A 25,553-nucleotide genomic window follows, 5' to 3' on the forward strand; every position below is an offset into this window, starting at 1 on the left:
CCGCCCACGCACGCACCGCCGCCGCCTCAGGGAGGCGCCACAGCCTCCGGGCGCCGCTGCCGCCCTTTTATAGTTGGCGCCCAAACGCCTCTGCCGGAACTACCTGCGGGGCGCGTATTCCTCCGCCTTCGGCAACTGCAATACCTTCGCTAGAGAAAATAGTCCCCTCTCGGGCTCCCCCGCCACTCGGCACTTCGCCACCCTCCCTCCCGGCCCTTGTGAGGACGAGGAGGAGGAGGAGGAGGAGGAGGAGGAGGAGGAGGAACGGCCTTAGCCCACCGTTCTCGCCCTCCCTCTCCCTCCACGGACTCTGGCCGTTGGGCACCGTATCCCTCCGCTGCTTCGCCTCCGCGTCGGCCATTTTGTGTGGCTGCGGCGGGAGGGGCGGGAAGAGCCAGGAGGGGGGCGGGAGAGGAGGGGGGCGGTGCTGCGTGCGGGAACAGCCGAGCGCCCGGGGGGGGGGGGCCCGAGCCGGAGCGTGAGTGGGGCCGGGGGCTGCTGGCGCGCGTGCGTCGTGTGTGCGCGTGGCCGGGGGGGGGGCGGCGGGGCGGAGGGGGGGCGAGGCACGGGGTCGGTATCGGGGTGTCCTGGGGGGGGGGGGCTTAGAGGGGAGGTGGCCCCAGAGGGGATCCTGGCGGGGCGTTGCGCTCTGGGAGGGGGCTGGGGGTGGGAAGCGGGGTCCCCGCCGAGGCCCGGGGGGCTCGGACCCCTCGGACGGGGTGGGGGTGTCCCCGGGGGGGCGCCGCCGGGCCGGGGGGCGGGCGGAGCGCGCTGCTTGCCGTGCTCCTGGGGGGGGCGGGGGCCTGTCAGCGGCTGCCCGGCCGGGAGTGCCGCGGGGGGCTTCGGAAGATAAAAAAGCGGCGGTGGTAACGTCCTTGGAGCATCGGGCGGGGCGGAGAGCGGGGGCGTGCGGAGGGGACTCTGAGAATTGACGGGACGGGGGTTCCGTTTAATACGAGGGGAGAAACCGGTGGGGTTTTGTTAGCGACCCAGTTTCTCCTTTCTTTTCCAAACGCGCACAGAATGGTAAACTCCAGCCTCGTAAATGCGTGAGCTGGCAGTAGCCCTAGCACACGCAGAGTGCGGTGGAACTACTGATGCCTGGAAAGTTGAACGCGAGTGTTCTCGACGCGGGCAACAAGCAGGAGCGCTGTAAAAATAGTGTCTGTCCCACGAGGAGTCAGAGAAAAGCAAACTGGGAAGTTGCTAAAGGGCAGGGGGTTGTGGAGGTCAAACACAGCCGTCCTGAATGCATCACAGGTCCAGAGCACGCTGCGCAAGTAAGTCCCGAGTCCGGGGCTCATCCCCGCTGGGGATCTTCCTCACGCGGAGCCGGAGGGTTTTGGCTTGCTGAGCCGCAGGGGTGTCCGAGCTGGGTGCTGGCACTGTGCAGCGGTAGGGGACAGGTCCAAAGGAGCCCTTTCCTTTCACACATGTTGTAGGAGCGACTAGATTTTTTTATTATTATTTTTTTTTCCTCAAGCTCATGCTCCTAGAAGTGTCTTCGTGACGGTGAACTAAGCATCGCTTGGTTCCTGACTTCCAAGACTCGAGTGTTGCTCATAATAACCGCACGCTTAGAAAGAGCTGCAAGTTTAAAATAATCTTACAAAGTGAGATGTGTTTTTGGAGAGAGGAGTTAATAAACAGCGTCGCCCGATGAGGTTTAGGGCTTGCTGTTCAGCTTTACTTTCGGGGGCTTGTTTTACTGACGGCTGTCTGTATGTAGTGCGTCACTGAGGAAAGCGCGGGGCATTTCTCTTGAATTCTTCACTCAAGAAAGACCCTCTTTTAGAGCTTTCCAACTATTTCAGAGGATTGCAAATGAAGGAAATTAAAAACATCATTTACGGGCTTCAGTGCTGTTGGAGTCACTGTTGCACTGCGTGGCACAGCGCACGGCTGCACAGACAGGCATTTGTAGTCACTACATGAATGTTGCACAAGAGTTAGTGGATTGACTTTAAAGTCAGCCTTTCATAGGACTGGCGACCAGCGTAACCCTATTGTGGAGAAAAATGCTGTAGTTCACTGCCACAAACATGGTATGTCGAATGTAGTTCGGAATAAATAGAGACACTTGTCTGGTAGGCTGACGGCGGGACTGGGAGCTTTTGAGCTCTGCTCCTTTCATGACCTCGACCAAGTCGCTGGAGTCACCAAGGTTTGTTTTATTCTCTCCTGGCAGAGAGCGGGGGTAGTTCCCCCCCGCTTAGCCCCAAGTGCTGGGGTCAGAGAGAGTCTTGGAGATTAAAGTACTTTGAAAATCAAAGTGATGTTGTGCAAAAAATGCGAACTGCTTAGCTGTTGCTTTTATAGGTTCTGCTTGTGAAACGGGATCCACATGGGCAAGGCTTTGTGTCTGTACAAGGTGCTGTTGAGGTAAGTGGGATTTTGCAGGAGCCTTGTAAGGTCTGGTCTGCCGGCAGCCTGAGACTCTGTTGCTTCCCTTGATGTTTGAGGCATGGAACTGAAAACTGATAGATACTTTTGCCTGGTTCTTTATGGGGTTGGGCCTAGTTCTGTGTGTCTGCTAGCCAGCCAGCCAGACCTTAGCTGTACTGGGTTTTTATGTCTGTGCCTCAATGTCTTTTGTTTCTTCATTTGTTTTCCATTTCTTGCTCCCACCTTTTAAAGCAGCTTTCAGCAAATACTTGTTCCCATGTATAAAGATGTCCTTAGTGGACCTAGGGAAGAGGTTGCTAGAAGCAGCTCGCAAAGGCGAAGATGACGAAGTGCGAACGTTGATGGCAAATGGTGCTCCTTTCACCACTGACTGGGTATGTTGGAGGGATGCAGGCGTTGGCTTTCTTTGTGAAATGCGTTGCGCGTCTGCTCTTTGGTGCTGAAGGATAGGAATGGAAATGGGAGCGGTAAAATAAAATAATCTTATAACCCAGTAAAATAAGTAAAAACAACCCTGTAACCCAGTAAAATAGAGAGTCTGGATTGGCAGATAACTCAGCTCTGGATTTCTGTGGCAGAGCAGATTCCTGATGAAGCACTTGAAAAACCATGACCTTCGACAGGCAAAGATAAATTCACGTTTGCGTAAAGATTGATCTCTTCCTGAGACACAACAGCGCAGTCTTAAGTACTGTACCGTTTCAGATCACAATGTCTGTGGATTTTGATGCTTTAAGAAGTGCAATTTCCAACAGCTGAGATAAATAATGAATAAAATTGAATTGGAAGAATTGATAAACCTCTCAGTAGTAAGAAGTTTCTTTAAGTGTGCTGTATTTAATTAGCTCAACTTTGCCAGTCAAGAAAGTAATCTTCGGTTTTGTTTTCTTCCCTTCAACAAACAAACAGAAAAACTAAAACCAGCCCATCCTGGGTTGGAAAGGAAATAAAAGGTTTAATGAAGCTGAAGGGTAACAATTGGATAAACAGGGAACCAGATCATAACTGATATGTCGTCAATAACTATTTTCCATCGCCAGTACCCTAGCGCATCAATCTGTTCATCCATAACTTTGCAAGGTGAAGGAATTACCTGTGTTGAGAGGAAGCGAAGCCTAGTAGTATTCTAACACTGACCTTTTCGAAAGGGTGGTAAAATTATCTGTGGTGACAGAGAAAAAGCAGAGCTGTTCTGCTTTACTTCTGAAAAGAAGCAGTCTGATGTTCCATGATAAACGAATGGCACAGTGGAGAAAGTAAAAGCCTGTTTGACTTTCAAGTTACCAGATAACATAAAGATCTTTAAAACACTTAATGTTTGTCATAAAAATGTTTTGGGTGTGCAGCCCCCTATTTCTGAGTGGAGAAAAAAAAGATTAATTTCTTCTGGAAGCTTTGTGATTCTCATTACTGCTGGACATGCGTGCGGTGATTGCTTTGCCTGCCCTCTCTTGCTGTGCACCAACAGTAACTCTCCCAAATTAACGTGCAGCTTGGGACGTCACCTCTTCACCTTGCTGCCCAGTACGGCCACTATTCAACAGCAGAGGTGCTGCTTCGAGCTGGTGTTAGCAGAGATGCCCGAACAAAAGTGGACCGGACTCCGCTACACATGGCTGCAGCTGATGGGCACACTCATATTGTAGAATTGTTAATTAGGGTAAGTACAGTAAATCAGGTATAACCTTCAGGCATTTAGACGAATGGCCTGGGAATCTAAGTGTTGATGTCCCTGTTTAAATGCTGGCACAGGTACCACCTTTTAAGACACAGTAAAATATCTCCTGCAGGAGAGAAGGAAACATCCTGTGAATGCTGAAGTTAAAGTGGTGCTGTCAGAACTTAACGACCATGTCAGAGTTTTGTTTTAGCAGCTATTTGGTGAATAATCCAGATGAGAGTGGCTGAGGTTAAAATCAGAAGAATACAACCCAGCTCTTTGACAGGGGTCTGTTACATCTGCTCACTGATGCTTTGTATTGAGAAAGGACAGCGTGCTGACAAGTAACATCTCTCTCTTTTAGAATGGAGCTGATGTAAATGCCAAGGACATGCTGAAAATGACTGCTTTACACTGGGCAACAGAGCATAACCACCGAGACGTTGTAGAGTTGCTCATCAAATATGGAGCCGACGTCCACGCTTTCAGCAAGTTTGATAAGTCAGCTTTTGATATTGCTTTGGACAAGAACAATCCAGAGACTCTGGTAATACTACAGGTAGGCTGGGAAAGGAGAAACTTGCTGGTAATTTTGTGACCCACAACTGCTGGAAAAACTAGAACAGATGTTTCTTATGGAAACTCTCTCTGATGCTCAGACCAGAAGTGCTAAGGTAACTTTTATAGTGTGGCAGCCTCATGTGGTGGTGTGTTTTAACCCGGCAGGCAGTTCAGCACCATGTAGCTGTTCGCTCCCCTCCCAGTGGGATGGGGGAGAGAATCGGGGAAAAAAAGTAAAAGCTCGTGGGTTGAGATAAAGATGGTTTAGTAGGACAGAAAAGGAAGAGAAATAACGGTAATAATTATATGTACAAAGCAAGTGATGCACAATGCAACTGCTCACCACCCGCTGACCGATGCCCATCCCATCCCAGTGGTCCCCCCGACCCCCGTCCAGCCACCCCACATTAGCTGTTCAGCATGACATCGCGTGGTATGGAATATCCCTTTGGCCAGTTTGGGCCAGCTGTCCTGCTTTTGTTCCCTCCCAGCTCCTTGGGGGCTGTCCACCCCAGCCTGCTCACCGGCAGGGTGGCGCAAGAAGCTGAAAAGTCCTTGACTTAATGTGAGCGCTGCTCACATTGCTGAGCGCTGCTCAGTAAAAGTTAAAATATCAGCGCGTTGTCAACATTATTCTTATCCTAAACCCAAAACACAGCACCATACCAGCCACTAGGAGGAAAATTAACTCTGTCCTAGCTGAAACCAGGACACGTGGCTTGGCAAATGCCAGCTCTTGGTTCAGATGTCACCAGCGCAGGATCTGTTTGTGCTGACTTCATGGACTCCTTGTGTGAAATCAATGAAATGATCACCTCTGGGAGATGAATCATAATATCCCAAGATAGGAGTCTAAATGGGCTGGATGACTCACTTTCCAGAAATGTGTATTTCTCCCTGTTGATCTGGAAGGGAATCTGGGTGTCTACCTCAGGCAGATCTGCGCTAAGGGGAGAGGGATCCTGTTGCATCTGATGGAATCATTTTCTGTTAGAAAAAACTGGAGATAAGGAGGTAGAATTTTTAATTATTATTATTTCTCAACCAACCAGTGTGTGCCTACAAGGGCTAAATTGGCTGATAGGGTTTGATTTGCACGCATCTCGCATGATAACGTGCCACAATAGTGTAAGCTGCCAATTTAGGTGGCAGTTTTGTAATAGCTTCTGCACTGGTGTCACTGATGTGCTGCAGAGAGAAATAATCTGCCTCTGAGATGTTACAAGGATGCCGAATACTCCTGTTTACCGCAGAAGGCAGGAGGAATACACTCTTAACCCCAACGTCTTTCCTAGGAAGCAATGCAGAACCAGGTGAACACACATCCAGAGAGAGCACATCCTGTCACGAACACCGTGACTGTCACCTCACCGTTTATTCTTGCACCAGGGGAAGTTCTCAATCTTGCTAGTCTCGTCTCGTCAGCAAATGCCAAAACAACCGCAGGTGAGGTTTTATGGGACCTTGCATGGGAAAGTTGTGAGAAAACTTCTCGTCTGTGAGGTTCATAGGGATGCAGACTGCTTACCAGTAGGGGGCAGAGGGTCATTTAGTAGAGGAAAAGTGGTGAAACGCAGCCAGCTGCACCAAACTACTGCTTCTAGCCCCAGAATATATGTATTTTTTTCCTGTGGAAGGCAGCAAAGCAAATTTCTAGCTGATGTAAATAAGGGTAGTTCTACTGTAAGTGGTGAAGCTCTGCTGAGCTCAGCTGCGGGTCTGCTCCGGGTCTGTTAAAAGCACCAGAGCTTGGGAAAAGGGATTTGGATGATTGCAACAGACGAGTAATGGAAACTATTGCCTGCGCCAAATCTGTAGCATTAGAGAGCTGTTGGGGAATGGTTTGCTTTGTTCTTCGTTGGCTAGAGGAGTTGCATGGGTATTTTGGTATACGTAATGTTGAGTAAGGAACCAGTGAAAAGTCTTTTCACAGTAAGCAGGTCTGTGGGATATGCATATTACTCATTCTCCACCATTCCCTCCCCCCGCGTGTTAGATGGGAATAATTAGGTTCCTCATTGTCCTGTAAGCCCTAGCTTAGTGGGGAGAACGCTTTAACTTAAGGCTGAGTGCAAATTCTTTTTTGTGTAATTCCAATTTTCATAATAACTCTAAAGTTAATTTTCTGTATTTGGGGAAATCCAAACCATTGTTTTTTTTCAGTCACAAGGAGGCTACTAAATACAAGTTTTGTGAAGCTATTTGGCCTCATCCTGCAAACACTTCTGCATGTGAGTAATTCTTTGGTTACTGGGACCGTTCACATGCATGAATGTTTGCTTATTAACTAGAGTGCTTTTAAAATCTTGGATAATGACATTCTGCAGTCCCACCCAGACCTCTCTGCCTCTCTGGCCACAGTGAATTCAGCAACACTGGACTTAATCTCAAAGCTTTCGGTGCTGCTCACAGCTTTAAGGCACTGACAAATCCTGATTTAGAAGGGGAAAAATGAGTAGAAGAGTTACGTTACATCTGTGGGGAAAACACAACGTGACTGGCACACAACATCTTCGGTGAAGGCTATTCCCTAAACTCAAAGGGGCATAAGGCCCCTCGAAAGGTTGTGTGCCAGATGATCCTCTTGCCAGTCCGTGTTGCGCGCTGTCTTGGAGCCCGGTAGGCGTCTGAGGCCAATGCCCTTGCCTTTTTCAGTGCCACATCACAGCGGTGACTGATTGCCCGCGTGTGACTTGGCTAAAGTACCCGGGGTTATTCCCCCCCGTGACACTTCCAGCATCATCAATGGCTGGGCAGTGTGAAAACACGGGTTTGAGGTGCTCCAGCCCGAGGCCGTGTCAGGAGGTTTTTTTCTCGCTGCCCACAAGAGGGTGTCAGTGACTGCACGATCACAGCACCAACAAAAAACAAAAATCCCGCTCGTACAACCCCTTTACAGCTAGTAATTCCTCTCACTTCTCTTAAATTCCTTATGCCTTCAGTTACTGAAAAGGTTTTTAAATGGGAATAAGCATATTTAGCTAGTCTGAAGAAATCTGATTACAAGCTGCTGAAAATATTTACTAAGCCCCCCAGCGTTTTCATGTGCCTAGCCCGTATCCCGTTTGGAAGTATTGTTCTTTGAAACTAAATCACTTGATAACCTTCATAAAATCAAGGAGCCAGTGAGTGAAAGAGAAAATGGGCTGCAGGGGTTAAGGCAGGGGAACTTCAGATGAACTTCCCTTCGTGTATTTACAATCTATGCTGGCAGCGAGGTACAGGATCTCACTTTTTTTTTTTTTTTTGGCAGGGGGGGAATTGTGGGTTACATGCATGCAAATAAAATACTGAGTTTGCACCCGTTGACCTCAGTTTCCTGTTCCATTCTTATTAAGTCTGCTTTGAATAGGAATTACTGTGGTCAATTGGAGGAAGAAACATTGTTTTTGGAATTGAGAAGACTTGCTTATCGCATTGAAATCAATACACCATTTAAGTAGCCTTGTGCTTTTCATTACTAGACCTGAGAGCGGAGAAAAAAAGGACGAATATGCTCAGTACCTCGACCTAAAGGGATATACTGAGCCAATTTCCGAATTTGATCAAAAGGCTCTGTTGACGTAGTTGATATAGCTCAATATATTCCTTAGGATTTGCAATTTTGAAAGTTACAACGATAAGGTGCAAAGCCAAGTAATTATGCACATAGCAACCACCCTGCATAATATCACAGCAGTCAGAGCTCAGCACTGCTGTGAGTGGCATCAGGCAGCACGGCTACATCTTGAAAAAACATCCACGTCTCCAGATCGAAGCTTGGCATGCCAAGTAGCCCAGCAGACAGTCTGCCTTTCTGTAACTCCTACAGTGATGCTGGAGCAAATCAGTTCGCGTTGCCGCTCTTTTTGTTACAAAAATAAATAATAAATTAATGAAATTCTTGTTTAAATTGGATTAAAATGATCATAAAGTATTCAGAGTGAGCATGGTCCGTCCTAAATATCAAAGCCCTTTTTACAGTTAGTAGTAGGAAAGGCACTTCTCACGACAAATGATCTGTTCCGCTTCCCTTTCACATTTGATGTCTTGATCTCTGGGTGACAAAAACGTTGCAATCTGACTGCTGTATTTCTTCTTCAGCTAAAGCAGGTCCTGAAAATTCTTCAGTTTTCCCCCATCTTTCTCCAGCAGGTGACTCACACGTATCTACGGTGCAGTTTTCCAATTCAACAACCTCTGTGCTTGCCACGCTTGCAGCCCTCGCTGAAGCATCAGCACCTCTTTCCAGCTCAAACAGAGCTACAGGTAGGGGAGACCAGTTGGATGCCCATTCAAATTTGTGCAATTCTAGTGAGCCTCTTGCCAGGAAACTGAAGGAAATCTAAGATACCTGTGTGCAACTGGAAGTGAGTTTGCTTTTTTTCAGGGTAAATAAGAGATGATGATAAACATTTGTGAAGCAGTGGGTTGATTCTATTTATTTATTTATTTCTAATCCCATTTCAAACTTAATTCAAAACCCAGCAACTGTTAGTAATAGAAATAACTCTGTGTTTATTAAGCAGCCAGCCTTGCCCTGACATCACATATGTTGCTCTTGGCTTGCTTTATCAGTTAAAGAGAAAAAAGAAGAAAACCCCTTCAGAATATGAATTTACTTTAATACATAAGTGTAGATAAATGTTTGTTTAAGAAGGAAATTGTCTGAAATGTTTCCTTGTCTGCAGTTTGCCAGCTTGCTCAGCTTCACATCCCTATAAAATCTTGGTAGTCAACCGATGTTTTGAGTTTCTTGAGGCTCTGGTAACTTTTTCTTACAGAAAGTGCTGTTTGCTTTTTGTTCTAAATGATCTGTTATTATGTTTGTACAGCGTAATGTTTGACCTTTAATTGACTTAACATGTAGGAATTTGATAATTAAAGTTTATATAATCCCTTCACCTTGGAATTTATTTCTTTCCCCAAAGCTAAGCATTTTTCCTAGAGTCTAGAGATGAGTAATTTAACTTTAAGCAGTTGGTGCAGTGAGACTGATGCCTTGTCCTTTGGTGCTTGAAAGTTTTCCGTTTTGGTACCCAGCAGTGCGTGGCGGTCAGGTACCCTCTCTTTCCCGTGCTTGCAGTGTGTGTTGGGAGCAGGAAGCAGCCCAGGGTTTGCAATCCTGATTATTTGTGCAAGCCGTAAATGTCCCAGAGAGCTGAACAGGTCTGCAGGCACCCAGCCCAGCCTAGCAGCCTCCTTACGGCTGCTTGCTCTAGCTGTGCTTGTGGGGTGGGGTCCCTTGCAGCATGAAGAGGTTTGTGTGTGGCTTGTCTTTGTTAGAGTTGGGGGAAAGGTCATCTAAGGAAGCTTGGCAGAGCCAGCTCTGCTTAACAGCTGCCTCAAGCTCCAGTCTTCGTTAATTTGCTGGGATGCTAGTGCTTTCATCTTACTAATTTATGGAAAAAAAAATCTGTTTTTCTCTGTAAAAACTGTTTTACAGAAGTCTAGTGTGTTTTTTTTGTTTTGTTTTGGTCCCCCCCTCCCCCACGCACTTTAAGACTTACTATATTTCCAGATTTGTTTTTCATAAGCAACCGCTCCAGGATTCTCATGCTGTGTGCTTGAGCTTTTTTCCTAGGCTTCAGTTTCAATTCAAGGAAGAGAGAAGGAAATGCTGACTTTTTTTTTTTTTTTTTTTGGCATGCACTTTATTTCTCAAGGTAATACAGAGGAAATAGTGGAAGCAAATTCTGTCGATTCTGCCATACAGCAAGTGGTCGGTAGCGGAGGGCAGCGCGTCATCACCATTGTAACGGACGGAGTTCCCCTGGGCACGCTGCGGACAGCCGTCCCCACCAGCAGCCTCAGCCAGCCGTTCATTGTCACCATGGAAGATGGACAGCAAGGTACGGAGGAGCCGAGCTTGGAAAGCTGTAGGGCAGCGCTGAGGATTAACTTCAAAAAGAAAAAAGCACCGGTGGCTGTAAACCTCACTGAGCCGCGCGAGGAAGGCTGTTTGTGTGGTTTGGCTTGTCAGCAGTGTGGTATAACAAACAGATCCCCGCCTGACTGCAGGGCTCCAGGAGGGGTTAAAATGCTTGCGGGGCTGATGTCAGTGGTAAAGCTTGCCAGCGGCTTGTTTGCAGTTTAACGCACATCCATGCTGCTGCACTTTAATATTTTGATCTTTGTGTTAAAACCCAACACCTTCACCGTAGAGCTGTGGGGTGAGAAGTGCCACGTTAGCTGTTGTCTCTGGCAGCCAGGAAAGGTGGTTCTTCTATCTTGTGGCCAGTTTCCCAGTCAGGGAGTAAATCACTTGGGTGTGAAACTGCAACCTGTTACCTTTGGGAATTACTCCATTGTTCATGTCAGAGTTAGCGTTAGGACATTAATATCAGCTTAAATGTACCTCTTCTTCCTATAACTATAGTTATATAGCCTAAGGCAATATAATCTATTAATTTTACAAGGCAAATTTAAATCATGTTCAGTAATGCAGGGCAGAGCTCCAGAGCGCTTCTAGCGGATTCTTATTTCCGCAAGGGATGTAATTCATCAGCCTTGTCTCCTACTGACAATTCTTTTAACGTGTCCTAGGGATACTTGATTATTTGGATTAATATTGGTGCAGGAAAAAGAGGATTAGGAAATTAGCTCTCCTGTGACATGCATACAGTGTGAGATAGGTTACATCATTTCTGTCTGCTTATGGACTTTGTGAGTGGAAAGCAATTTTCCAAAGCTGTTAATTATTCAGAATTATTTTCCAAATTGGGAAATGGGCTTGTAGCCCATTCTGAGTCTAAGGCAGACAAAGAAAGAACTGTTTAGGTAGAGCTACCTTCAGTAGCTCACATGGTTCATTTCTCCTCCTCGGTTGGATGAATTCTTTCTACTGGCTTCCCAAACTCATGCGTGCAGATTTAAAACACGTTTGTTCTTCAGAGTATTTGCAGCTATTGCATGTGCTTAAAGCTGATTCTGAGCTTAGCCCGGGGGACTGTCCGTACAGGGAATTTTCGAGAAGAGTTTTCTGTTCCTCTTGCTTACAAGTGTCCTGGCTAATAATTGCTTTACTGAACAATCAAGAGGATAATTTTACTTCCCATGTGTTCCGAGACGCAAATCTGACTTGGTCTTCTGTCAGCCCTGTTGTGGTAATGGGACTCTGAAATACCGGGGTGCTTCTTACAGCAAACGGTCTAAAACAAGGGCCTGAGTAGAGGAAACTGAAAAGCTGCTCCAGATTTCCTCTCCTCTCCAGAAAAACTACAGCATTGCTGATCCGCAGGTTTTTCTTCAGAACCGCTCTGATGCAGTGACTTCTTTCAGGAAACATCTGTGCAAAAGCATGTCTCACACTGCATAATTTGTCACCTTTCAATTTTTCAGTTTTAACTGTACCTGCTGGTCAGGTTGCAGAAGAGACTATTATTGAAGATGGAGATGACGCAGAAGAGGAGGAAGAGCCGCTGGCCAAGAAGCAAAAAGTGGAACAAAATGTAAATGACTTGGAGGAAAGCAAGGTAGATATTCCTTCTCGTAACTGCTGTTGTCTCATGAATGGTTCTGTACTATGCTAAGAACGTTGGGCTCCCGGTTTGCCAGAGCCATCAGAGTGGAAATTAGCTGTGCCCTGCTCAGCTGAGCCAGAGTATATTACTGTAATGAACCCTGCGTGGTGGTTCCCTGCTCTGCCTGCACATGCTCCTGCGTTAGCATGAACGTGCAGGCGGTTGAGCTGAGCATTACTCGGTCAAGTTTTCCTGCTACCCGCGGAAGAAGAGCCAGATAAATCATTTGTTGCAGTTTTGCCTATGTCAAAGCAATAGCTCGGAGTTTTTACGTGAATCGCGGTAGTTGACTGAGATTATTTAGGATTTCCTCTAGAAGTACAACATGTAGGCTGGGCGTAAACCAAATCTCAGCCCTTCATACACGCAGCAGGAATGACTGTCTTGGGGAAGAACAGTTTTCTTGATTGCCTCAAAACGTTTCAGCACAAATAGCTCTCTATTTTTCTTTCTCACTTCCTGCTTACGCTTGCTTTCCAGCCTTTGAAATTCATCCTGGTGAGATGATGTGTACCTTAACCAGCTTGCCTCCCTGCACATGTCGGGGAAACTTGCCAGCCACTTTGTGCCTTCCTTTGTCCCAGTTGATTCTGGTAACCTGTGACAAACAAGCCAGTGGAACAGAGCTCGGTTCAAGCATGTTACTAGCGCTGCCACAGAGCATTTTGCTTTTGTAACACGTAACTGTTCTAGTAGTGGCACACCCTGTTTCCTTGTGGTGACCTTCCTGTCGCAGGTTGGGCCTCCGTCATGGGCTCTCGACTTTTGTTTTCTGTAGGACAGCGATGAAAGGGAAGTGCTACAGCAGCAGCTGCAAGAGGCGAACCGGAAAGCTCAGGAATATCGCAGCCAGCTCATAAAGAAAGAGCAGGAAGCGGAGCAGTACCGGCTGAAGCTAGCAGCCATGGTGAGGCAGCAGCCCAACGGAGCTGAGGTAGCAGTGCTCGAAGAGGTCGCCGAGGTAGACACAGTTGTGGTAACCTCGGAAGACATCGAGGGGTCTGCATTGCCCATGATGGAAATGGATCAGCCAGCTGATATCACTGTGGAAACTGTAACCTCCTAATCCTGGGTTATTGACCTGCTTTTGTAAAGGAAAATAACACTTTTTTTTTTTTTTAATAAGGTGCTGTTGGCAAACAGCGTTGAGAGCAGAGGGCTGTTGTCAGAGCCACTGCACAACTGGAAAATGGTGCGATGGGGCTGCCTGAATGGTCCCGTCACCAGGGATAGAAACTTCTACAGCAGCTCACAACATAACTCTGCTTTCAGCACAGTGCCAAAAGGTGCTTTTAAAGCTTGACCTTGAAAGATTGAAAGCTTTTACAAATTTTAGCCAGCAAGTGACCTGAAGGCTTATTTTGTGATGTTAATACCTGCATTGTTGGGAGTGGAAAAGAAATACCTCAGTGCCAAAGTAGCTGGTATTAGCTCTCAGCTGCCAGGCAGTTGCAGCTCTGAAAACAGACTATGCAATAACCCGAGGTGTTCGCTCCCCTCTCTGAAGTTGAGTGACCAGATCTGGACCTTCAGATAAAAAAAACGATTTCTTGGAGTGATACATTTTTATTTACAATATTCTAATGTGCGGGAGGGGATTTCCCCACTTTAGCTAGGAAATGAATTGGCATTGAACAATTACATGTTTTGTTCCAAAAGTCTGCATTTAGTTCACAGAGGCAATCTTCAATGCAAGAGCAAAGGCCAGGCTGACGGTGTGTCAGCTGGAGCATTTCAAGATAGCAGGGAGTGTTACATTTTGCCTTCTTTGGACTGTGGAAAAGTTCGGCGGAGCTCTACATCAGAACCTTCAACCACCCAAAGGGATCACAGAAAAATCCTGCTCAATTTTATGAAATTTAGTCAACTCTTCTGTTTGACACTTCTGTGCTGAAGAGTAGCGCTGACTGATTATAGATGCAAAACTATACGTTCAGCTCTTGCTGTAAGACAGCTTGTGAGCCAGTTTGCCTCTGAAGATACATATGTCACTTTTTTACTAAACAGTTTTTATTTTTAAAGATGCTAAAACCTTTTTTAACAAGCAGCTGATCTCGTTACTGAAATGTTCGTATTTTTTTTACTCTGCAAGCCTGTTTATTAAAGAGGATAGCTAAATGCTTTCCTCTTTGCAGGCTTGTGGATTGTGTGTTTCAAGACAGTGTGGAAATTGATTGGAAGGGCCCTGAATAATCGCATGGCAATTGATAATGAAAGCTTTTTCTCCCTCGGCAGTCACAAGCAAAAGAAGTGAAGTTTAGCAAAACACCACGTGCCTGGTGTTCTCTTGGCTGCAGAAGGTTGTAAAGGCGAGGAGCGACTCCCAGCTCCAAGGCCCAGCAGCTGGCCTGCTTTCTGAAATTGCCTTCTTGCAAGATAAGAATTCATAGCTGTCTCGGCCCACAGTTTATTGGTTTGTGTGTTTGTTTTTTCTTAAGTTCCATGTCCTAGTTTTGTAACAACTGGCAGTGTTTGAGGTAATCATTCAATTTCGTGGTCCTTGCATTGCTTTTTTCCCCCGTTACTTCCAAGCGTGTCCAGATAACTGTTTGCTGTTGGTTCAGATACTGCCAATGTTCACATTTCTTTGCTGACAGATCAACCCATATCAGGATGTCTGAGATGTAACAGAAACTTCAGAGTTTGTAAAGGCATGAACCTACGGTCACGGGCCGCATTTGTTACCGTAAAAAAAACCTGCTTTTCATCATAAAATCACTCTCCGGGGCAGTGTGCTCCTGCCGCAGAGCGCTTGGCTCTCGTTGATGGCGGTGCCTCGGGTGTCAGCTCGTGGCTGAAGTGCCGTGGCCTTGTTTGTGCGGGACCCCATGCAGGCAGCAAACGGTTCGTGAAGCTTTGCCGTGCTTTAATGGCTGGCGCTCCCCCCGTCCCACGCAGAAACTCTTGTGCTGAGGCACTAGAGAAGAGCTTCGTTCCTGGAGTGCTCGTGTCCAGCGCCCTGCGATTTATTCAAGCTTTGGCCTCAAAGGGAGGTCAGGTCTGCCAAAATCACGTATCCGGCAACGTTTGGCAGTGTTTGACCACTCGGGTTCAGTGACAGGTTTTAGGAGAGAAAGGTTTATGATACTGTTATTGTAAAGGCTTCATGAGACTTGCTGGGTTTTGAGAATCTAAGTGCATTTATTTATAACCAGTGTAGCTATATTTATAACTAAGACTTTTTATCTTTTTCCAAAAGATGTTTTGAAGAAGGCTTTAATAATTATTTTTTATGAATGAATGTTTGGAGAGACTTGGTTCCTGGCTGTTGACTTACACTCTGTGAAGTCAGTATTCCCTTGCTGACTTCAAGCTTGTATTAAGTTATTTTCTTTTGTTCCCCAGAATGTCCAAAATTTGGGTCCATTTGATGAACTGAAAAGTCTGTGTTGGAGGGTTCAAGGCGGTATCAAAGTAAATCCAGACAGATTCTTCTAATATGTTGTTCCCAGAAACATTACTGGATGTAAAGGGACACTGTCAACTTTGGCTTCTCCGTTTTGCCTGAAGTTAGTCTCATTATTTGTAAATTTGAAGAGCTCTACAACTGAAGGCAGCTGTAGTACAAATGCTGTGTTGTGCCTTTGATAGCACTTTGATTCTCATGTATTTCCATGCTTCCCCTGAAAAGGGCCAGTTTTGCCAAAAAGTCCCTTCAGCTGGGAAACAAACTTCCCCTTCAGAAGAGAAGAAAAAAAGTCTGTGGCATTCACGGTAATTGGATTTCATTTACAGAACTGGAGCAAATAAAGCTGACAGTGTTCTTAATGCTTCGCCTTGCGGGGGGAAATCGCACGTTAATTTTATTTTTAGAAGTCCTCGCACACGGGGCCTGAACAAAGACCGAGGAGTATTTGATCTATGCCCAGCATTTAGAAAGAATTTAAACTCGTCTGTATCCTCTGCTGTTCCACAGAAAGGATTTGAGATTTTTAGGCAGAGAACAGCAGTTTTCTTGTCAGATGTGGCCGTGTGGGTCTGTTGTTACTGGCGAGATTAAGTGGCAGCTTCTGGGCGGGTAAATAACCTCTCCTCTCGCACCCTCCCACTGAAGTCAGGGCTGGACTTCGCCGTGTCAGGGCTTTTGTCGCCCACGCCATCTGAGTCCAGGCACCTCCCAGCAGGCCGTGGATGGGCGAGCACAGGAGTCGATGCGGTTCAAGGCTAAGCAGGGCCCTGCTCTTTAAGTCTGCGCTGTCAGTGTGGAGCACCAAGATCCTGCTGCCCCCGCTTCCAGCCCAACTTCCCGTCCTCTGCGAGCCGGGGGTCAGCTGCGTGCTTGGGCAGGCAGGAGAGTCCCAGATGATTTCCCGGCGATGCTGGTGCAGAAGCTGTGGTCTGAAATGAATTCTTTCCCCTTTTGACTTGGCTGAAAAGGTCAGTGCGATTTCTGTCCCACTGCAGCCCCGAGGGCAGCGAGGGCACATGCAGCAGCCCAGCCCTGGCACCCTTGGGCCCCTTGCAGAGAGCAGGCTCCCTGCGCTTCGTGGTTCCCTCCCTCCCTCCCCCCAAGTCCTGATCCAGGACTGCTCCCTGGGACACATTTCAGTCTTCTAAGACCAGCGTGCCTTGTCTGTGCCTTGTTTCTCCTGTTTGAGGAGGTGACTTGGTGCTAACTGAGCCGTCTGAGTTTTGATTAGACATCTACTTCCCTCTTCTTGCAGTAGCCAGCTATAAACAGTTCCCATTATCCAAAAGCGGAAGCAGGGCGTAGCAGATCCTGTGGGGATGAGCAAGGGAGGAGGTCACAGAAACGGGAGGTAAATCTGCAGCTGACTATGCAGGGATTTGTTTAGGCTGAATAAACGAAGCCCGGGATCGAGGGAGGCTGCGTGTGGAGACGTCCTCCAGGGCTTTCAGCGGGGGTGCCCCATCCCTGCGGGCGGGAGCCCCCGCCCCTGCTGCCTGCCTGTGGCTCGGTGCCCACCAGCTCTGCCCAATTTCTATTTCTTTACTCTCACATTCAGCAGGCGGTTCCCCCGCCCCCCCCCCCCCGTGCCAGGCGCAGCGCCCAGGTGTGTATTTATTGCAGGTTTTGTTTGCTGCTTCCCTGCTGCGGGTCCCTTAGGGAACCCCTTAGCAGACAAGGAGCAAAGTGCCCTGCAGTGCCCCGCGTTCCCCACAGCTTATTGTGCAGGCTCCTGGGGTGAGAGCTCCAGCTTTCCCGTTTGTGTTTGGGGTAAATGAGCGGAAGTGTGGAAATTTAAACATTTATACGTTTTTGTACTGTTTCTTAATAAAATACCACATCCTCGGTGAGCAGCTTCTGTCTTTTGCGTGACCCTTGGCTGCTGGCGCCAGCTCCAGTGCGTTGTCACCTCCTGCTGTCCTCATGCCACCACCAGGAGCACCCCCCCAGGCTGCCCCCCCTTGGGGCTCAGGCCGGTGGCACCCGCCTGCCTGCGTCCATCCCCATCGTCCTGTCCTGCTCCTACCCCTTGAAACCCCAGACAAAGCCAGGCGGGCGCTGGAGCTGCAGATGCCAAGTGTTTAATCGCCGCGAGCAAGCCCTGGTCCTACACAGTAGGACGAACTGAGCTGTGGCGCAGAGCCCCCGTCCCCCCCCGACCCCATCCAGCCTCGTCCCCAGGGGGGGCCATGGCCAGCGGCGGCTCAGACGGCCCCCAGAGCAGTGAATAAATTAGAAAGGGGGGAAACAAAAAGAAAACCTGGGGAAGGCGGGGGTGGATGGGAACATGGGGCCCGTCCTCAGCTGGGACCGAGGTGGGGGCGGCTCAGGGGCGTGGGGTCACCGGGGCTGGCACGGAGCGGCTGGGGGGGCCCCGTGGCTCAGGGCTGGGGGGCAGCCTGGGGGGCGTGAGGACACCTGTCCCTGGGGTGGCTTGGGGTTGTGGGAACCCTGGCGCCCAGGACAGCGAGACTGGGGTGGCCTGGGGGCGTGGAGGGCCCCATCACACAGAGGGGGGAGGTGGGGACAGCTCAAGGACACGGTGATCCTCGCCATCCCGGCAGGGCGGGGGGGGCACCCTGGGGACAGGGTCCCTCATCCCTTGGGACAAGGGGGGGGGGGGGGGCATGGACCCGGTCACCAATGCGGGAAGATGATGGCTCGGGGGGGGCATCGGATGGAGCACCCCAGGGTGCTGTGGCTGCCGTGTCCCTGAGGCAGGGGCTCAGGGCTGCCCAGGGCCCATGGGTACCAGCAGGGGCTTGGGCAGCACGGGGGGCTTCATGGAGAGGGAGCGCTGGAGGGGGACAGGACGGGGACCCCAGGGTGGCCCCCCTGGGGCCCCCAGTGAGTGCATGCGGGCCAGGCCGCGGGCCGCGCTGGGCAGCCTTGCTGCCGTGCCCGCCATCCCCGCCAGCGAGTGCCTCTGCGCCAGGGGCCGGCGGGGCGGGGGGGGGGCTGTCAGGGGGCACGTCGAGACGCCGGGGTGCCCCCTCCCGGGGGGGCAGGGGGACACTGGCCAGCGGGACACCTGGCTGCACCCGGTTGGCAAAGGAGCCAGCGGCTGCGGGGCCGGGGGACACCGGCCATCCCGACCCCCCCGGCCCCTGCAGCCTCTGCAGCCGTTCCTCCAGGGAGGCCTTGGGCGGGGGTCCTGGCCCAGGGGGCTCTGGACACCCCGGGGTGCCGAGGCCACGTCGGGGCTCTGCTGCCCGCTCCCGGGGCGTCCTGGCGGGGGGCTCCGGGGTGGCCTCAGGGGTGGGCAGCTCGGGGTGGTCCCAGTCACGGTCCCCTCCGTGGGGCGGCAGCGGTGGGTAGAGGCGGGGGGTAGGTGGCTGGGGCGGGGGGCACGGGGCGGCGGGGGGCGCCGGGGCACCCTTGGGTGCTGCAGGGCGGCGGGTGCAGGCCGCCAGCAGCCCCGCAGCCAGGGCGCCCAGCACGAAGGCACCCAGCACGCAGCCCACCAGCACTGGCACCGGCACCGCCGCCACAGCCCCTGGCACCGCCTGGCGCACCCCTGCAGGCAGCACCCATCAGCCGGGTCCCTGTGTCCCCTCCTCTCCCCCCAGCCCACTCCCCCCCATGGTTCTTGGGGCCCTTCTCCCATCCCTTGGGCCCCTCTCCCACCCCGGGGTCTCTCCTGATCCCAGGTCCCCTCCCTCATCCCCAGGTCCCTCCCCAGTCCGTAGGGCCCCTGTCCCACCCCTGGGGTCCCTCCTGGTCCCTGAGGGACCTCCCAGTTCCCGGATCCCTCCCTAGTTCCCAAGGTCCCCTCCCAGGGGTGTCCCGGTGGGTGTCCAGGGGACCAAGGGGTGTCACTAACCGTGGGCCAATTCCCTGTCCTCGTCACCGTCCCCTGTAGCTGGTGCATCTGTGAAAGGAGAGGGGAGCTGGGCCAGGCCGCCCACACCCCCTGCCTGGAGCCACCCACGTCCCCCAGGGTCCTCCACAACCTCTGGCGTCACCCAGGTGCCCACCCGGTACCACCGGCATCCCCCTGTGACTTCATGTCCCCAGATGTCCCCCAGCACCTCTCCAAGGGGCCGATGTCCCCTGTGTCTCTCAGCGTCCCCAAATGCCCACCCCCCCCGAATAGCCCCCATCCCCCGCTGTCCCCCCACGTCCCCTTGGGTCCCCCCTCACCGTGGCAGGTCCCTGTGAGCCCGGTGGCTCCCTCCACATCCTGCTCGAAGCCAGCCCTGGGGGCGCACAGGAGGGGACGCCTCAGCCCCTGTCCCGAGTGCCCCCACCCCGCGAGGAAGGGACCCAGGTGACCAGGGTTGTGGGGTGCGGGGGGGGCACACAAGCCTCCGTGCCCTTTGCAGCAGTGCGCACAGCTGTGCAAGGGACGGGGGATTGGAGACACTCTGGTGGCACTCACGGGAGGTCCTCAGAGAAGGGGACGCAGCCCCCGGGGGGCAGCCAGACACAGTAGGGGTCCCGGGCAGCCAGGCAGCTCCTGCACGGGGCCGGTGCTCAGCACAGACACGTGGGGCCTGGGCCCGACAGCAGGGTGCCCTTGCACGCCACCGCGCCCCCCCCACCCCGCAGCTCACCGGCGGCAGGCCCCGTGCTGGGCGCAGCGGCTCAGGGGCAGGCGCACGAGGCAGCCAGCGAAGGCGACGAACAGCTCCTGGCCTGGCGGGTGCAGCTCCAGCCCCAGCACCCGGCTGGCACCACGTGGCCCCCGGCACCTGGGCCCCCCCCACAATGCGTCACTGTGCCTGCACGCCCTCCCCATCAGCACCCAGAGCCCCTTGGCACCCCCCAGTGTCTGCTAGCACCCCTCAGCACCCATCTGCACCCTGCAGCCCCATGGCCCCCACCAGCACCCCATGGCATCTATCAGCACCCCATGGCACCTGCGTGCCCCCCCCCCCAGCACCCATCAATGTCTCACGGCACCCCACATGGCCCCCCAGCACCCCACGGCACCCACACCACCAGTGCACCCGTCGCCCTCCCTGCCCCACGGCACCCATGTGTCTCCCAGCACCCCCGTCCCAGGGCCACTCACCACCTGGGCTCGTAGAGGCTGATCTCCTCCAGCAGCAGCACCTCTGCACCAGGCTCCCCGGTGTCACCGGGCGCTGCGGTGCCACCAGCGTTCTGGACGTCCCCAGGACTACGGGCGGCTGCCAGGACCTTCAGCACCCGCCCGTCCTCGGCACCCAGGAAGAGCACAGTGTGGTTCCCCCGCGGCCCCGCGCCCACATCCACTGCCAGCTGGGTCAGCCTGCGCCACACGGAACCCTCGTGGGGGGCCGTGCAGCCCCTTGCACACCTTCACACCATGCCCTTGTACGCCACCGCACTGGGGGGGGGCTGACAGACTCTTGCACCAGCCTCACTTGGCCCCCCACCAGGGTTTTGCACGCCCTTGCACGCTGCCACGTACCCTCCCCCAGCATCTCACACCCCTGCACACCAGGGCCGCGCACACCCTTGCACGAGCACCTTCCCCTCCCCACGGCGCCCACAGGGCCAGGGGCGCCCTCGCCTCGGCACCTTGCACAATGCCACCCCGTGTACCCAGGCCCACCCGCCCTGTCCCTGGGCACCTGGTGCCGGTGCGGGTGAAGAGGGGCCGTCCGCCAGCGGGGGCCACGGCGCCGTGCAGCAGCGGGTGCTCCTTGGCGAAGGCCAGCGTCTCGTCAGGGAAGTCCCCGGAGGTGACAATGGCAGTGGCCGGGCCCATCCCCGCACAGCAGCCAGGCCTGTGGCACAACCAGCGTGGGGACAGGCTCCACGTACGCGCCCCGGGGACCCAGCAGGGTGAGGTGAGGAGTACCTGGGCCGGGGCACCCGCTCCTCGGGCACGGGGGGCCAGGCACCCGCAGCACCCCGGGGCTCAGCGAAGTGTCCCTCGAACGCCCGCTCCACATCCGCCAGGTAGAAGGCGCAGACGGCTGAGCCGGGGATGCTGTGGCGGTGGCAGGGGTGGCACCGGCTCTGGGGACACCCCTGATGTCCCCAGGACTTCCCCTTCTCCCCCAACGTTCCCTTTGTGTCCATGTCCCTGTGTGAAGGCATCCCCGTGCCCAGCCCTGCCCCCCAAGCCCCCCCGGCCTGGTCCCCATGTCCCCTTGTGTGCCCATGTACCTGTGTGCCCGCCCCCATCCCCACGCTCACGTCCCCCATGTCCCCATTGCCTGTCATGCAGCCACGTGCCCCTGTCCTCATGTGCCTGTCCGCCACAGCCATGTCCCCATGCTCGAGTCCTCGTATTCCCTGGTCCCATTGTGCACCCATGTCCCTGTGTCTGCATGTGCCTGTCCCCATAGCCATGTCGCATGTTCACGTCCCCACGACCATGTCTCCGTGCTCCAGTCTCCCATTTCCTGGTCTCATGGTGCACCCATGTCCCCGTGCACCTGCCCCAGAGCCGCGTCCCCAGGTCCCCATGCTCAAGTCCACCACAAGACAATGTCCCCACGCCCGTCACCCTGTCCTCATCTCCCCGCTGCCTCTGCCTTGCTGCCAGTCCCTGTGTCCCCGTGCCTGTTGGGCTGGGTGCCGAAGAGGGCTAGGACAGCAGGGCGCCCGTGCAGGGCGTGGGGCAGCGTCACGGCCTCCAGGACGTCAAAGTAGAAGACGGCATCCCCAGGGACGGTGCACTGCAGCCGTGCCTTCAGGAAGGATGTCCAGCGGCGCTCGAGCACCCGCGGGGAGCCCCCGCGGTCGTTGCGGCACACCCGGGCCACCCGCGCCACCGCCACCTGCACGCAGAGCTGCCAGCGTCCCGCAGGGCTGGAGGCCCCGGGGGACGGGCACCGGGGTCCGCCCTGCGCGGGTGCCCTGGGGCAGAGCAGCGGTGCCACCCCCTCGCTCACCTTGCCCGGCGCGCCGAGCTCCACCGCGATCTCCCGGAAGAAGAAGTAGATGTAGGGGCCGTAGGGCAGCGCCTGGACGAAGTGGGGCTCTGTGGAGGTGGGGGCACAGGGCCATCAGCCCCCGTCCCTCCCCGTGGCACCGCTCCCTTCCGTACCCCCGCCCCTACCCTGCAGCCAGCGGGAGCTGTACTTGAGGGTGCGCAGCGGGGGGCTGCGGGCGCCCAGGCTCCGGTAGATGACCGCGTCGCTCGCCTGGAAGTCAGCCACGGTGGCCGAGTAGAGGCTGCCATCTGAGGGCGTGGGGACAGGGACAGCAGCATCAGCCCCATCCCGGGCCCTCCCCCACCGGGACCCCGCGATCCCGGCACCCACCAGCAAAGAGGGCGACGTTGCTCTGCCGGGTGTCGAAGGGGCACCGGGCCTGGCCGCTCACCTCCTCGCCCTCCTGCAGCAGGCTGCGCGCCTGCAGGTGCCGTGCTCAGAGCCCCGCCGCTGCTCACCCCCCCCCAGCCCCGCCGCTGAGACGGGGTCCCCGTGGGGATCCCAGCCCCGGCGGCCCCCCCCACCTCGTAGCTGCGGCAGACGGGGTTGAAGGCGTTGGTTCCGCAGGCGAAGAGGGTGCGGGCGTCGCGCGGGACCAGCACGCGGATGTAGTTGTGGCACTCGTCCTGCGCGGTCGCACGCGGATGGGGGCACGGGGCCAGCGGCCACCTGGCCCTGCCTCCCTCTGCCCCCATCCTTGTGTTCCCCAGGCCACTGTCCCCATACCTGCCTCACCGTACCCATACCCTGCGCCCCACATCTCTAGGCCCCTACAGACCCCTGCCCCATACCCCTAATGCCCCATACCCCTGTCCCCTTATACCCCCATACCTCTGTACCCCCTAGTGCTGTACCCCTATACCACTGTAACCTGTACCCCTCTATCCTTATTGCCCCATAGCCCTACACCTTGCACCCCCATACCCCGTACCCTTACACCTCCATAAGCCCACACCTCTGTACCTTGTACCCTCCTACCCTCATACCCCATAACCCTGTACCCCTACGCCCTACACTCCCATACCCCCACACCCCTGTACCACCTACCTATACCCCCACATTCCTATACCCGGTACCCCCACACCCCATACCTCTGTATCCTGTACCCCTATACCCAGTACTCGTACACCCCATGCCCCCATATCCTGTGCCCCGTACCTGCAGCTTGCCCCGCATGGCGCAGCTCCCTCTGTCCCGCGTCTCCCAAGTGAGATGCTGCTGGCGAGACGGGGGTGGGCAGCAGGGACCCCCACCAAGACCCAGGCGACCCCAGGAATGGTGCTCCCGTCCCCCTTACCCGCTCAGGGTACAGCACCCGCTTGTCCTGCCCCAGGTCGAAGGCATAGATGTGGTCCCTGGGGGGGCACAGTGTGAACAGAAGGGGCGCAGGGACGTGCAAGGGGGCATGGGGACGTGCAGAGCACCTGCAAGGGCAGGTGGATGGAGGAGGGAACACAGGGTGCCCATGCCCACCACGTACAAGTGGTGCCCAAGCGTGCAGAAACGGACACGCACAAGCGTGCCTAAGCACGCAGCGGTTTGCACAGGCCAGGACAAGCACGTACAAATATACGCCAGCGAGCCCGAGCCTGCACAAGCACAGGCAACTTTGCACAAGCATGGAGAAGTACGGACATGTGAGGACACGCGTGCACAAGCGTGCAGAAGCAAACAGGTCCCCAGAAGCATGCACCAGCACAAACAAGCATGCACAAGAACATCCAAGTGTGCACAAGTGTGCACAAGTGTGCACAGCCACGGAGAAGGACACGCAGGCACAGAGAGGGGTGCACAAGCGCGCTCACCGTGCGGCGACGAAGAGGGTGCCGTTGAGGCGCAGCATGCGCTGGAAGTCGAGGCCGAGCTGGGTGGTGCCGTTGTCCCCCCGGAGACCCCCGAAGCGGGGGTAGGTGGCGGTGGCTGGGGGACGTGGGAACACGGTGACGATGCCCCTGGCTGGCCCCGTGCCCCCAGCCCCGGCCCCCGCTCACCTGCCAGCCCCACGGTGCTGCGCGGCACCAGGTCCCGCGGGAAGGACTGCGCCACTCCCCTGGGGGCCCCGGGGACCACGATGAGGACGAGGACGAAGGCCAGCAGCACCCCGAGCATCTTCCCAGACACCCGAAGGAGACGTGGGGCTGCTAGCGAGCCCGGACCCCTCTGGGCTGCAAGGGGTTAATCTCTACTGGGGAAACTGAGGCGGGAGCGGGGGGGACGTGGGTGCAGCACCATGGGAGACACTGGGGACAGCGGCGGTGTCCCCCCCGTGCACCTTCAGGCGTGGGGACAGGGCCCCAGTCCTCCTCCCAGTGCTTCCAGTGACCCTGTCCCAGTGCCACCAGCGCCCCTTACCAGCGCCACCAGTGCCTCCTGCCGGTGCTCCCAGTGTCCCTGTCCCCACGCCCCTTTCCCGCGTGCCCGTCCCCGATCCTCCCATCCCAGTGTCCCCAGTGCCCCAGTCCCAGTGCTCCCAGTGCCTCCCGCTCCCAGCGACCGCGGCCGGTGGCGGGACGGGGATGCGAAGCACAAGCGCGTGCAAGTGCCAGGCGCAGCGACACCCACCGACACCCACCGACACCCACCGACACCCACCGACACCGACACCCACCGACACCCACCGACACCCACCGACACCGACACCCACCGACACCGACACCGACGCCCTCGCCCCTTGCAACACCCTCCCAGCACCGCCGCACCCGGCCGCGCCCCGCAGCGCCCCACGGGCCCCGCCGCGCCCCCGGGCACCCCCCGCGCCCCGCTCCCGGTACCGGCTCCGCGCCGCGCCCCGAGCGGCCCCGCGGCCCCGAGCGGCTCCGCCCCGGAACGGGCCGGGACCGGCCGGGACCCTGAGCGGGGGCCGGGGGCGGGAAGTGACCGGGGGGGGGCTGCGGGGGGGGGCGGCCGGGGCGCGGCGACGCGGGGACACGCGTGTCACCCCCCCACGGAGAGGACCTGGGCGGGGCCGGGATTTGGGGGATTTGGGGTTTTCGGGCGGGGGGGGGGCGGGGGCAGAGCCGTGACACCGCCGTGGCTTTGCCCCCCCCCGTGTCCCCCCCCCCGGCTGCCCTATAGATAGGCGCTAATCCCGCTAATGAGCTGATCCCCGGGAGCGCGCGCTCCCGCCTCCCCCCGGCCGT

The 25,553-nt window shown here is 54.7% G+C and overlaps 2 protein-coding genes across 12 annotated transcripts; one reads left to right on the forward strand and one right to left on the reverse strand.

Moving 5' to 3' along the window:
- Positions 1 to 373: 373 nt before the first annotated feature.
- On the forward strand, positions 374 to 17,388 carry GABPB2 (GA binding protein transcription factor subunit beta 2). Of its 11 annotated transcripts, none has more exons than XM_080569972.1 (11): positions 374 to 478; positions 1,023 to 1,280; positions 2,320 to 2,382; positions 2,638 to 2,780; positions 3,899 to 4,066; positions 4,431 to 4,625; positions 5,923 to 6,073; positions 8,759 to 8,875; positions 10,273 to 10,458; positions 11,948 to 12,081; positions 12,908 to 17,388. In XM_080569972.1, the coding sequence occupies exons 4-11, from the start codon at positions 2,673 to 2,675 to the stop codon at positions 13,193 to 13,195; spliced, it is 1,347 nt and encodes a 448-aa protein (XP_080426098.1). In that variant the 5' UTR covers positions 374 to 478; positions 1,023 to 1,280; positions 2,320 to 2,382; positions 2,638 to 2,672; the 3' UTR covers positions 13,196 to 17,388. The 11 variants fall into 11 exon arrangements, with proteins under 11 accessions (XP_080426098.1, XP_080426100.1, XP_080426096.1 ...); XM_080569974.1 differs by having other exon boundaries at positions 2,641 to 2,780; XM_080569970.1 differs by having other exon boundaries at positions 2,641 to 2,780; positions 8,762 to 8,875.
- Positions 17,389 to 18,148: 760 nt separating this feature from the next.
- On the reverse strand, positions 18,149 to 25,276 carry SEMA6C (semaphorin 6C). Its single transcript, XM_080569957.1, is given in 19 exon segments — positions 18,149 to 18,494; positions 18,496 to 19,055; positions 19,362 to 19,409; positions 19,682 to 19,737; positions 19,920 to 19,997; positions 20,095 to 20,232; positions 20,556 to 20,774; positions 21,100 to 21,255; positions 21,330 to 21,461; positions 22,040 to 22,269; positions 22,372 to 22,460; positions 22,539 to 22,661; positions 22,744 to 22,834; positions 22,938 to 23,039; positions 23,572 to 23,631; positions 23,711 to 23,768; positions 24,219 to 24,333; positions 24,405 to 24,578; positions 25,185 to 25,276. Coding segments are annotated over 18 exon segments (2,604 nt in total). The 5' UTR covers positions 24,523 to 24,578; positions 25,185 to 25,276; the 3' UTR covers positions 18,149 to 18,263.
- Positions 25,277 to 25,553: the final 277 nt, after the last annotated feature.

The sequence above is a fragment of the Anser brachyrhynchus genome (genome assembly GCF_964034855.1).
Source record: "Anser brachyrhynchus genome assembly, chromosome: 28".
Classification (NCBI taxonomy): domain Eukaryota; kingdom Metazoa; phylum Chordata; class Aves; order Anseriformes; family Anatidae; genus Anser; species Anser brachyrhynchus.

What these genes read in the sequence shown, in the direction of transcription:
- GABPB2 (XM_080569968.1), top strand. Translation starts at nt 2,586, where the DNA reads ATGTCTTTTGTTTCTTCATTTGTTTTCCATTTCTTGCTCCCACCTTTT. An exon ending in CTCCTTTCACCACTGACTGG is followed by an intron (nt 2,781 to 3,898) that starts GTATGTTGGAGG and finishes ATTAACGTGCAG; the next exon opens with CTTGGGACGTCACCTCTTCA. An exon ending in AAATGCCAAAACAACCGCAG is followed by an intron (nt 6,074 to 8,758) that starts GTGAGGTTTTAT and finishes ATCTTTCTCCAG; the next exon opens with CAGGTGACTCACACGTATCT.